Source organism: Monodelphis domestica, chromosome 2 (genome assembly GCF_027887165.1).
Source record: "Monodelphis domestica isolate mMonDom1 chromosome 2, mMonDom1.pri, whole genome shotgun sequence".
Lineage (NCBI taxonomy): Eukaryota > Metazoa > Chordata > Mammalia > Didelphimorphia > Didelphidae > Monodelphis > Monodelphis domestica.
In genome coordinates this window covers 160,667,126-160,680,290 of record NC_077228.1, presented here as the reverse complement: position 1 = coordinate 160,680,290, position 13,165 = coordinate 160,667,126, and the positions used below count along the sequence as shown (strand labels likewise).

Here is a 13,165-nt window from a genome sequence, read left to right as displayed (position 1 = left end):
AACTAGGCCTGCAGATGGGAGTTCGTAGGTTTAAAACTGCCCTCAGACCTGCTTTCTAGGTTTGTGACCCTGAGCAAGTCAGTTAACCCTCATTGTCTTTCCTTATTGCTCTTCTGCCTTGGAACCTATACACAGTATTGATTCTAAAATTAAAGCTACAGGTTTAAAATAAAAAGAATTCGTGGCTAGAGATACTACTAAGCAGAGTTGTTCCCTAGAGCATTTAAAGATGAAAATGGAAAAAGGATAACAAATAGAAGAAAAGAGGAAAAGATCTGTAAAGTCTACTATATCATACTTAAAAAAAAAAATCTTCATTCGTATTGGCAAATATAATGACATACTAATTTCTTCTTGAATTGCAGCTTTTTAAAAAGTGAAATAAAGAAGTATTAGAATTATTATTTGAGGGAAAAAAATCTTCAAGGACAGTGGAGCAATCACACTAGGACATTAATATCACAGTCTTGTAGGTACTTATAGAAATGACAGGAATTTCACTAAAGTGAATAAAACTAGACAAGCTATATTGTATTAAGTTTACATAAAGTAAAACTGTGACAAAATTATGAGAGCAATGAGGGATTAATATGTAAAGTAGCTGAAAAAAAAAGATAATCAAGGTATGGAAAAATTTTCAGACTTTGTACCAAAAATAGTTTACTGTATGCCTATTCTCCCATTTATAAAAATCTCTAAGCATTGTCTATATTTAGGAAGGTATTAGTAAAGAACAAGCATTTCACAAGCAATATTCAACCATGGACTACAATCTTTACCATTTTTCAGTTGACTGAAAGATACAGAAATTATAAGATCCCGTTGTGTATAATATTTGATGATTATGAAAAAGCATTTGATTCATTGTTTCCAACAGTGTTTTCCCATCCATGCATTTAAATCATTATTTCATTCCCAAATTTCTGACATTTTTTTCAACTTTTAGTCTTTTTAAAAAAATTTTATTTAATTAGCTAATTTGGAATATTTTCTATGGTTACAAGAATTATGTTCCTTCCCTCCCTTCCCCCCACCTCTTCCCGTAGCCGATGCGCAATTCCACTGAGTTTTACATGTGTCCTTGATCAAAACCTATTTCCATGTTGTTGATGTTTGCACTAGGATGATCATTTAGAGTCTACATCCCTAATCATATTCCCATTGACTCATGTAATCAAGTAGTTGTTTTTCTTCTGAGTTTCTATTCCCATAGTTCTTCCTCTGAATGTGGATAGTGTTCTTTCTCATAAGTCCCTCAGAATTGTTCTGGATCATTGCATTGCTACCAATAGAGAACTCCATTACATTCAATTGTGCCACAGTGTATCAGTCTCTGTGTACAATGTTCTCCTGGCTCTGCTCCCTTCACTCTTCATCAGTTCCCAGAGGTCATTCCAGTTCCCATGGAATTCCTCCACTTTATTATTCCTTTGAGCACAATAGTATTCCATCACAAACAGATACCACAATTTGTTTAGCCATTCCCCAATCAGAGGATATCCCCTCATTCTCCAATTTTTTGCCACCACAAAGAGTGCAGCTATGGATATTCTTGTACATGTCTTTTCCCTTAATATCTCTTTGGAATATAAACTCAGAAGTTCTATGGCTGGGTCAAAGGGCAGACAGTCTTTTAGCGCCCTTTGGGCATAGTTCCAAATTGCCCTCCAGAATGTTTGGATCAATTCACAACTCCACCAGCAATGCATTAATGTCCCAACTTTGCCACATCCCCTCCAGCATTCATTACTTTCCATTGCTGTCATGACCTTTGCCATAGACTTTTGTCAGAGGTTTTTGTTATGACGATTGTTTTCCAATTTGTTACTTCCCTTCTAATTTTGGTTACATTGGTTTTGTTTGTACAAAATCTTTCTAATTTGATGTATTTTGTGACTTTTTCTAAGTCTTGCTTGGTTTTAAAATCTTTCCTTTCCCAAAGGTCTGACATGTATACTATTCTGTGTTCACCTAATTTACTTATAGTTTCCTTCTTTATGTTCAAGTCATTCACCCATTCTGAATGTGTAGGGTGTGAGATGTTGATCCAAACCCAATCTCTCCCATATTGTCTTCCAATTTTCCCAGCAGTTTTGGTCAAATAGTGGATTTTTGTCCCCAAAGCTGGGATCTTTGGGTTTATCATAGACTGTCTTGCCAAGGTCTCTTACCCCAAGTCTATTCCACGGATCCTCTTTTCTGTCTCTTAGCCAGTATCATATTGTTTTGATGGCCACTGCTTTGTAATATAGTTTGAGATCTGATTCTGCTAGACCACCTTCCTTCACATTTTTTTTCATTATTTCCCTGGATATCCTTGATCTTTTGTTCTTCCAAATGAACTTTGCTATAGTTTTTTTCTAATTAAGTCAAAAAGTTTTTTGGTAGTTTGATGGGTACAGCTCTAAATAAGTAAATAAATTTGGATAGGATTGCCATTTTGAATATATTAGCTCATTGTACCCATGAGCAATTAATGTTTTTCCAGTTATTTAGATCTAGTTTTAATTGTGTGGAGTGTTTTGTAGTTGTGTTCATATAGTTCCTGTGTTTGGCTTGGCAGATAGATTCCTAAGTATTTTATATTGTCTAGGGTGATTTTAAATGGAATTTCTCTTTCTAATTCTTGCTGCTGAGATGTGTTGGAAATATATAGAAATTCTGATGACTTATTTGGGTTTATTTAGTCTTTTTTCAAAGCAGTTGATATACCATTATATTTACCCAGAGAAAATATATATTTCTGCATTTTGGCTGTGATTATTTTTAAGTATTAGTATGGTCAAAGTAAAGTAAATTAAGGCATAAAATTCTGAGCATGATCAATTTATTAGTAAATTTCAAATTTACCAATAAAAAGGATCTCAGCTTTCTTAGCAAAACTTAGACGCGGACAAAGGGAATACTACCCTATTAATTTTTTGGGGTGGAGATGCAGAACAAAGAATAAGACTTCATAGGCAGGGAACAAATTATGATTGAATAAAAGAACTTGACATCATAAATGATGAAACCTTTATGATTGGTTACAGAGTTGAGGTGTGTGGGATAATATAATTGGTTGGAAACTGGGAATGAGAAGCCCCCAACAATTACCCTCCTCATTTCCTGTGACTAAAAATTGTTCATCATACCTACAAGTTTAGAGACAGTGGACCAGGTGTTGGATAACAAGATATGTTTTGTGGTGTAATAATATTAAAATGGACTTCTAGTGTCCACTTCCATCCCTCAAGAATAATAGAGTTCTTTGAGGCAAGAATAGAACAGCGATTAGCTTGAGAACTGAACTAAACTTAACTTATAGGCAAAAAGACAAAGAAATGTGGCTTGAGCAGTCATACAAAATGGAACAGTAATACAGGATAGGTTCAATTTCAGAATAGAATCAATATTAAAATTATACAGAAGCAATTTAATTTCTTAAGAATTATTCTCTTAATCAGGTTAGGCATCAGTCAACTTCTAATACTTGTTCCTTCAGGGAAAGATATTTAGTGTGTGATTATTGATTTACATAGGTAATTTAAAAACTTTTCCAATTTTATTGCAGGAAAGATTTAGTTAATGCACAAATCCTGGTTGATGAACTGTTTTCATCTCATCCTGATTCGGATTCTGACATTCAACTAGACAGAGCTGTGACCCAAATCAGTGTTGACTTAGTGGATGATTACCCAGCTTCTGATCCACGGTGGGCCGAGTCTGTTCCTGAGGGTAAGAAAATGAAAAATAAATATGTAACATTTTTATTAATATTATTCTAAGGAAAAGGGATATTTTCATTTTCTTTTACAAAAATAATTATAGGACTAACCACTATTACAGATATTTATGAAATCATAAGACACCTTAGCCAGTCATTAAGCATTTTATAAGTGCCTGCTCATGTGATAGGCATAGTGCTAAACCCTAGGGTTACAAGAAAGGCAAAAGAGTTCCTTGCTCTTAGAGATCTCTCAGTCTATCGGAGGAGACAACATAGGAAACAAACTATATAGAGAACAGTCAATAGAATTGGGACTGGGAAAGGCTCTCTTGTTGAAGGTGGGATTTTAAAGTGATTTTAATAAAAATCTTTATTATCTAAACATATATTAAAATATTATATATTTTTTATTTTTAATATTTTTATTTTAATTTAATATATTTATTGTATAAATATATATAAAAATATTAAAGTGATTTCAAAGAAGCCAGGTGTTATAAATGAGGAGGAGAGCATTCCAAATGGGAGACAGGGGAAATGTCCAGAGATTAAGAGATAGTGTGTCTTGTTTGAGGAACAGTAAAGAAGCTAATGTCAGTGGATCAAAGAGAGAGTCTGGGTATAAGAAGACTATAAAGGTGGGTGGGGGTAGGTTAAGAAGGACTGTGAACACAAAAGAAACTTTTGTGTTTGGCTCCTGACATGATAGGGAGCCACTAAAGTTTATTGAGTAGAGAGGTGTGACATGATTATACTTGCCCTTTAGGAAAATCAGTTAGGTTTCTGTATAGAGGATGGACTGGAGTGGGGGACATATGGGGTAGGCCGACCAACAAGGAAGGAGATGGGGGCCTGTACCAGAGTGGTGGCAGTATCAGAGAAGAGGAGGTATATATAAGAGCTGTTACAGAAGTGAAATTGATAGTTCTTTATAACAGATTGAATGGGGGTGGAGGAGAAGCAATGAGAAAAATTGAGAAGTCAAAGATGACATCAAGATTGAGAAAGGAGGCTTTTAGTCCTAGGGGCCTGGAAAGATGATGGTACTTTGATGGTAATAATCTAGTTTGAAAGGAAGGAGGGTCTAGAGAGAAAGATAATGAATTTAGTTTAGGAAATGCTGAGTTTAAGGTGTCTACAGGACATCTAGTTTTAGATGTCTACTGTAGCTGTGAAAATGTGGGTTTCAAGACTGTGAATTGCCAAAACTGTAAAGATAATTTTTAGTGTCTTGATTTAAATCAAAAATAAGTGGTCGCTATGGGAAAAATTCCCAAATATGAAAATACCCAAGTCAGCTGGGTTTATGGAGATTTTAATTAATACAAATGAAGAAATTAAGGAAAAAGAGAGAGAGTAAGAGGAAATAGTTGGAAGGGTCTAGGCCAAATGGCCTATGCCTGAGCCTTAAGAGAGACTAGTCATTCTTTTATTACTCACCACAAGATTTGTCCCAAGCAAAACTCCAGTCCTTCACTGAAATCCTCAACTCCTGAACTGAGTTCAGAGAGCCAGCTCCTCCAAACTAACTCCAAACTCCCTCCAAGTTCAGAAAGACCAGCTCCTTTTAAAGAGAAATTTCTCTTATGTCACCTTCCCTAAATTTTCACATCTACCAATCACAGTAGATGTTTTCCCCAGGACTGACCATTCTTAGTTCACATCTTCTTTTGTTATCACCTTATTTGAGTAGACTAAAACTTCACACCTCTTGCCTTTTGTAAATTGCTTTGACCTTTTTAGTGATTAATTTAACCTTTATGGGTACTTAGCACCCTTTTGTATTAGATTTAAAAATAGACCTAGCTTAGGGTTTTTGCTTCACTATCAGTATGAGTTGGGGACTTTTCATTGTTCAGTAAGGAGTTTACAACTTTATCTTCCCCTAAAGTATGCCTAAGTATGGATGGAGTAATGTTAAAAATTCCCAATACATTCCTGATCAAGTACCTCCATTGTTTAAAATGGGGAATAGCTTAACCAAATCTTCTAAGGTACAGTCTGAGCAGTTTTAAGATTCACACTACTAGACATGAGACTAAAAGTTGGCAGAGAGGTTATGGCTGGATGGATTGATTTGAGAATCATCAGCATGGGAATAATAACTAAATCCATGGAGCTGATGTCCCAGGACCCTGTGGCACAGGCACAATTAGTGAACATAACTTGGAAGTAGATTCAAGAAAAGAGATTGAGGAGTGCTCAGATAGAAGAACAAGGAGAGGGTCTTGTTCAAAAAGCCATAAAGAATAGCATCAAAAAGAAAAGGGTGATTAACAGTGTCAGAGACTACAGAGAGAGGATAAGAATTGAGAAGAAGCCATTGATCATCAAGAGATTGTTAACTTGGCAAAGAATAGTTTGATTGATGAGATTGAAAATCAAATTGTAGAGAGTTCAGAAGATAGAGAAAGGAAGCAGAAGCACCAATTGTAGGGGGCCTTTTCAATTTTAGCCACAAAACCAGAAGAGATATGAGACAACATTTAACAGGGATGGAAGGATCAAGTTTTTTGAGGATGAGGGAGACCTGGGCATCCTTATTGGCAGTAGGGAAGCAAATAGCAGACAGAGATGAAGATAAATGAGAATGGGTAATGAAAAAAGGGGAGTCTGATGAAGGAGATAGGATAGAATGGGATCACCTGGGCAGGTAAGAGTTTGTCTTGCCAAACCACCTCTTCATGTGACACAACAGGGAAAGAGGAGATAGTGGCAGAAGGCATCTGAGTTATATGAGATGAGAAAGAGGAGAGAAGCAGCAGCTTCCAGTGAATGGCCTTGGGTTTTTCAGTGAAATATGAGACAACGTTCTCAACTAAGAGTTGGAGATGGAGTGTCATGGGAAGTTTGAGGAGGGATGAAAGGTTTAGAAGAGCTTCTGTGGTGAGTGGGGCGGTAAGTTAATTAAGAAAGTGTAGAAGGATTGCCTAGGAGCAGTGAGGGCACTCTTTAGATTATGTAACATAATAGTGGACTCGGTCAGAATGGTTGTGATTTTCTCTATCTTCTTTTAGTAGGACCTGTGTGGGAGTCAAGCAACATATAGTGTGAGTGATCTGAGGCTAAGACTTGACAAGATACAATTGGCAATGTGATAAGGGGGAAAAGGACTCAAGAGAGAAGAGCACTGTGTAGAATTCAATTGGTTAACCGAGGGATCAAGATCGAGAAATGATGAGAGTATGGCTATTTGCAGGGGTGGTTATGAATGGCCTGTGTGAGAGTTTAGGGATTTAGGGATTGGAGGTCCTGTGGATGATGAGTAGGATTTGGTATAAAAAAGAGGTGGAAAAATAATAGAGCATAGAAGATAATTTTAGAGTTATGAACTTGAAGTGGTGCATTTCTGGTGTTGACAAGATCAAAGATGTGACTGTCTTAGGAATGCCAGATATTATCTAATATATTTGCTGCAAATATTTTCCTAATCTCTTTTAATTCTTAAAAATATGCTTTAAAAAAATGTAAAATCCTTTAATCTCTGGACTAGTATTGATTTTATCTTCAATGACTTCTTATACTTGATTTAAATCTTTCCTTTTCTTAGATAATGTGTGTATTTTTTTCTAATACTTCTTTCTTTAGAAAATTTTAAAATTATTGGTCTGCTAAAGATTGATTGTGGTACATGGCTCTAAACCCATTTTTGCCATCCAGATAACCAGTTTTCTTAAAAATAAGTAATTCCATTCTCTTTCCATTTTTTTCTTCCATTTCAATAATTATTTGTTAGTGGCTATTTATTTATTGCTATAGCAAATGTGTTCAGTTGGGAACTGTTTGTTGTGACCCTTTTGGGAGTTTTTTTTTGATTCCAGGCCTGGCACTCTATCCACTCTGCTACCTTGTTATTGTTTTTCAGATGTGTCCAACTCTTTGTGACCTCATTTGGGATTTTCTTGGTAGAGATAACAAGAGTAGTTTATTATTTCCTTCTCTAGCTCATTTTACTGATGAGGAAACTGAGGCAAATACAGTTAAGTGACTTGGCTAGAGTCACACAGCTATTATCTGAGGTCAGATTTGAACTCGGGAAACAGAATCTTACTGACTCCAAACCTAGCACCCTATCTACTATGCCACCTTGCTGTTCCCAAATATAACAGATATTTCCCCACAAATACTTAATTTAGCCTCCCCAAACTGTATAATTGTAGAAAACAATTAAAATTAAGCCAGACCACTTTGTAGTGTTCCTACGATTCATAAAAGTGGGTTTATCTTCCTAGCTAAGTGATCTTGGGCAAGTTATTTAATCCCAATTGCATAGCTCATACCATACTTCTGCTTTGGAACTGATACTTAATATTATTAAACAGAAGGTAAGGTGTTTTTTTTTTTTAAGTGAATTTATCAAACACAAAACTTTTCTATATAGTGGATTCAAATTCTTAAGTCTCTTATTATGTTCTGTGGATCTATTTCAGTATGTTTCTAGTGCTGGACAGACTTTATAATAATTGATTCATTTAAGGTTTTGAAATCCTACAGCATAAAAGTCCAAAAAAAACCCTTTCCTGGTGTTTAGAAAGTCTTTTTTTAGTCTATTTTTTTACTGTTATTAATATTCCTTTCCATCTTTATTTCCATATCATTTTTAGAAAAAAATCTTAATTCCATGAAACAATCTGATCATTTTGATTAGTACTGTAATAAATCTGCAAATTGGTTTCATATGTATTCTGTTATACTTGCAAAACGTAGCTATTTTCTATTTGTTCAATTCTTATCTGTCTTGGGTTTTCTAGGTATTCAATTGTTTAGTCTTTAAGTTGAGATAATTTAGCTTCTTTTTTAAACCTTATTGCTAAGATGCCTATGGTAAATATGAGTGATTAGAGAAGACATCTATTTAATACCAACTGTGGTTTCATGTGAATATTTTTATCATGTTATTGGAAGATTCTTTTCTGTATTTTAAAGATATTCTTAATATATTTTATTTGAATGCTTTCTCTGTATTTAATGATATGATCACATTTTTATTTTTTATTTTTCTCTTGTTAAGATTTTTATTTCCATATGTTAAACCATCTTTGCCTTCTACTTATAAATTCTACTTCACCCAAGTAGATTTTTAAAAACATGTACTGTTACATTCTAATTGAAAATATTTTATTTTGTATTTTATTTTAGAATAAATCTGTGCCATTTGTGAGTGGTTTTCCTTATTTAGCTCTGTTTTCAGTTTGTGGATCAATATCTTATTTGCTTATGGAAGGAATTGGGTAGTTTTCTGTGTTTTGAAAGGTTTATTAATTTAGGAACTATTTGGACTATGTGATTTTGATAGAATTTACTTTTGAGTTTATCTGGACTGCACTGGGCCCGCTATCTTTTTTGCAGGACAGCTCTAAATCTCTAACTATGCTATCTTGGGGAAATCTGTAAACTAAATAGTAAATTTAAGATGATCATTGCTTTTAACAGATATAAATGATGTATGTAGAACTATAGAAGTAACAATTCTACTTATCAGATTCTCCTTTAATCCCCTGTTAGCTTTGGTAAAAGACTGTCAGAATTTGCATTGTAGTTTTGTTTTTGAGTAGTTTCCATTGCGAAAATTAAGAAAATTAAGTATACTTACTTGCTTCTCAGTGGACTGCTTATTTTCTTTACAGCTGTCAACCTTTAAATTCTGTAAATGATTATATAACTTTTTTAGAGATGACCATGTAAAAAATCGTCTAAAAATATCAGAGAGAGGATCTTTTTCTTGGAAGTAATGAAATTCTTTAAAGAAGTTGAAACAGTCTAAATAAAGAATTATTTGTCTCAAAAAAATGTTCCTTTAAATTTTACAGTTCTAAAATGATGTCACTGATAGTTATCTCTATGCCTAATGCTTGATTTTTTTCTTATCTTTATTTTTAGCAATTACATAAAGCTAGAACGTACTCAGTATTAAATTTTTATTATGTTTTAACAGAGGCACCAGGATTCAGTAACACATCACTTATTATTCTTCATCAGCTAGAAGACAAGATGAAAGCCCATTGTTTCCTTATGGATTTTATTCATCAAGTAAGATTCTAAATTATTACAGTTTCAGGCATCAGGACCAAAACAATCCCAGGAACATGTACTTTTACCACATTTTTTGAACAAATGTTTTATTGATACTTTAAAAAATCAGTACTTTTATTTCCCAGTATCTTTCTCTCTCCTCTATCTCCTGATCTATAAGTAGAACTCGTTCTTATAACAAAGTACACTTGAAAATAAACTTACATATTGATTGTCTGACAGCATATACTTCATTCATCCCTTGTTAGTCCATCTCTTCTCTACTGAGAAAAGAGGGACATTTCATCATTAGTCTCCTGGAGTAAGATTAATAATTGCATTGATCTGAATTCTGATGTTTTTTTGGTGTATTGTGTATATTTTCTCTTAGTTCTATTTACTTCACTCAACTTACTTCAGTTCAGAAAAGTCTTCCAAAGTTTCTGATTTCTTCATATAGTTCCTTATGGCATAATATTCCATTACATTTAACTTTATTCATCCAATTTTTCATCCAATTCATCAAATATCATCCAATATTTCTAGATTTTTGTTACCACAAAGTGTGCTACTGTGGGGCGAGAGAGGGAGAAAGGGAGGGAGAGGGAGAGGGAGAACAACTTAGTGATTTTATGCATAGCACAGTGTTTTCCACAATGATAAAACTAATCAGAGTTCCCTCTACTAGTAGTGCTAATATGCTTTTCTTTCCCTCAAACATTGTCTGTGTTGTTTTTTCCTTTTAAAACCATTTTTTGCCTAACAATCACGAAGAACTAAACTTCCTTCCAATTCATCTATGACAATGAAGACACTGGAAAATTCAATCCCCTTAATGTACTTTATTGAGAGCTCTACTCTTGTAGTCTTGATCTGTAATCATACATAAATAATATGTTTTCTGTACTTAAGAAGAAAAAGTTCTGGAAATTTGGGGAAGAACTTCCTAATATAAAAAATATGTTTGGAATTTGGAAGGAAGGAAGAAAAGTTGGTTCATTAAGAAAGGTAACAATAGTCATATTTATGTAATGGTTTAAAGTTTACCAAATGTTTTACCCTTAACAACCCTATCCAGTTGCCATGAATATTATTATTCTCATTTTATGCCCAAAGAGGACCACATTCAGAGAGATTTGCCCACAGTTGTGTAGAAGTTAGCATTTAAACACAGTTTTCCAACTCCATCAAAAGAAGAAATACTTGCTTGATCAGATTATTGTAGTTTTCTTAAATATGGATTAGGAAGAATGTTTGCTACTGAACATAATTGTTCCAAAGTAATTGATTAATCTTCTTCAAGAAATAGTAGTTACTTTATAAAGGAAAAAACACATTCTAATTCATTAACACAGTTGTGATGAGGTTTAAAAAATATTTTTTAATCTGTCCCTAAGGGTTTGTTACTTTCCTCTCCTAAATTTTACATGCTTTCCACTTAGAGCTTGCTCTATTCCTTTAGCTCTAGGCAAGAGAACTTTAGTGCTAATTTGCTATCTAATTCATCCCTTTATTTTTTCTGTCCTCCAAACGGGAATTTCCAAGAATTTCACATAAGAATTTACACATATTTTTATCATCTTTTACTCTTTTTTTTTTCCTTTGTGATGAATTGAAGTATCCAAGGTTTTTTGTGTGTGTCTATTCATTAAATAGAAGCACTGGGTTAAGTCTTTGTAAACTGAACATGGAAATATGGTACCATAATCTAACCATAATATTATGTGTTTAGAATGAGTTTCATTTTATAAGAATCATTTTGTGCTACAATATTAAAACAAATTATCTTTCACAATAATAAATGTTTAGGCAAATGCTATTAAATCAAGGATATTCCTGAAAATTCAGAACTGTTAAGTCTCTTGCTACAAGGTAAACAGAAGTTAAGACAAATAGGAGATATCAAACCAAGAGAGTCTAGAAGTTGTAAGCAAGTGTATCTTCAAGAAAAATTACTTAAGTGATTATTCAGGTTTAGTTTGCCCTTAGGCTTCTTGTTGCTTCTGATAGAATAAAAATGAGAAGTCTACAAGAGCTCCATGACCCTGGTTGGAAAAGGGTCAAATACTATAAGAAAATTAAACTTAATCTCAATGAAAATTTAACTAGATTTTTAAATTGTTTCCAACAGTGTGTGGTCTGTCTTTTTTATATAAGGTTGGCCTATTTGAGCGCCTGGGCACTTTCCCAGTAAGAGGGGTGCCTATGACAACACGACTCTTGCTCTGTGAACATGCTGAAAAGTTGTCAGCTGCCATTGTTCTCAAGAACCACCATTCTAGACTTTCTGACCTGGTGAATACTGCTATCCTAAATGCTTTAAACAAAAGAGAATGTGATGTCCCACCAAGTCTTACTCCTGCAGATGTGTTTTTTAGAGAGGTAAGATGTCATTTTTCTTGGTACTTATCTACTTGGTAAAGCTATGATATAAATACATATAAATGTGCAAAAATGTAAGACTTATTTATGCATATAATATAAATATAGTGCTATTTCCTTGAATAATAATTTAAATAGAAATGGGTTTAAAAGGGGCAGCTTAAGTGGCTTAGTGGATTCAGAACCAGGCCTAGAGCCATGAGGGTCCTTGGATCAAATCTGGCCTCAGACACATCCTAGCTGTGTGATCCTAGGCAACCCACTTAACCTACTTAACTTTAAACGTTTTTTAAAAAAAGTAATAAAAGGTTAATGCATATTTTTTTATCATTTACTTCAACAAAAACGTATGTAATCTGTATTCTATGTAATTTAAAACTGGATCCTACATTTTCTAGACATGATAAATTGCAACAGCAGCATATAACTTCCTCACTTTATAAACCAGTGTTAGTAAAGTGGAATGTAAATGTATAGTAGTCCATCATTAACATAAAAAATGTGTCCTTTTAGAAAGATACAGTAATAGACATATTTAGTGGTCAAACAATAGCAACTTGGTATTTCCATATGGAAGATTATATTGGCTATAGTTTTATAGTTCCTACTTAGAAGATTACAAGTACCAAATAGTTTCTATAATTACCATTTTTGTAATATGGTTTGAAGTATAGTATAGAGTCCCCTTTGCAATTTGATCTATAGCAGTGATGGTGAACCTTTTAGAGACAGAGTGTTGGCAACCACCTCTTCCACCCCCCAAAATGAGTGCTCTACTCCCCCTCCCCCCTTTACCCCAGACAGGGTAGGGAAGAAATGCTCCCATTGGACTGCTGAGCAGAGGTTGGGGTGAGGTGAGGAATGTCTTCAGGCTCATGGAGAGGGGGAGGGAAATAGCTCCGTTCTGAGTCCCTCTGACTTTCTAGTAATAAACTGGCAGGTGACTACAGATGTGCCCACAGAGAGGGCTCTGTGTGCCCTTTTTGGTATGTATGCCATAGGTTTGCCATCACTGGCAGATGACCCAACCATGATTGTGTCTAATAACTTACATATTTACAC

At 34.2% G+C, this 13,165-nt stretch overlaps 1 protein-coding gene across 1 annotated transcript in view; it reads left to right on the top strand.

The window, feature by feature from the left end:
- NUP133 (nucleoporin 133) overlaps positions 1–13,165 on the top strand; it is an 85,781-nt gene that overhangs the window by 32,043 nt on the left and 40,573 nt on the right. The window contains exons 13-15 of the mRNA XM_001369235.4: positions 3,554–3,717; positions 9,645–9,739; positions 11,879–12,103. Coding sequence (XP_001369272.1) covers positions 3,554–3,717; positions 9,645–9,739; positions 11,879–12,103 — 484 coding nt within the window. The remainder of the gene's footprint in view (positions 1–3,553; positions 3,718–9,644; positions 9,740–11,878; positions 12,104–13,165) is intronic.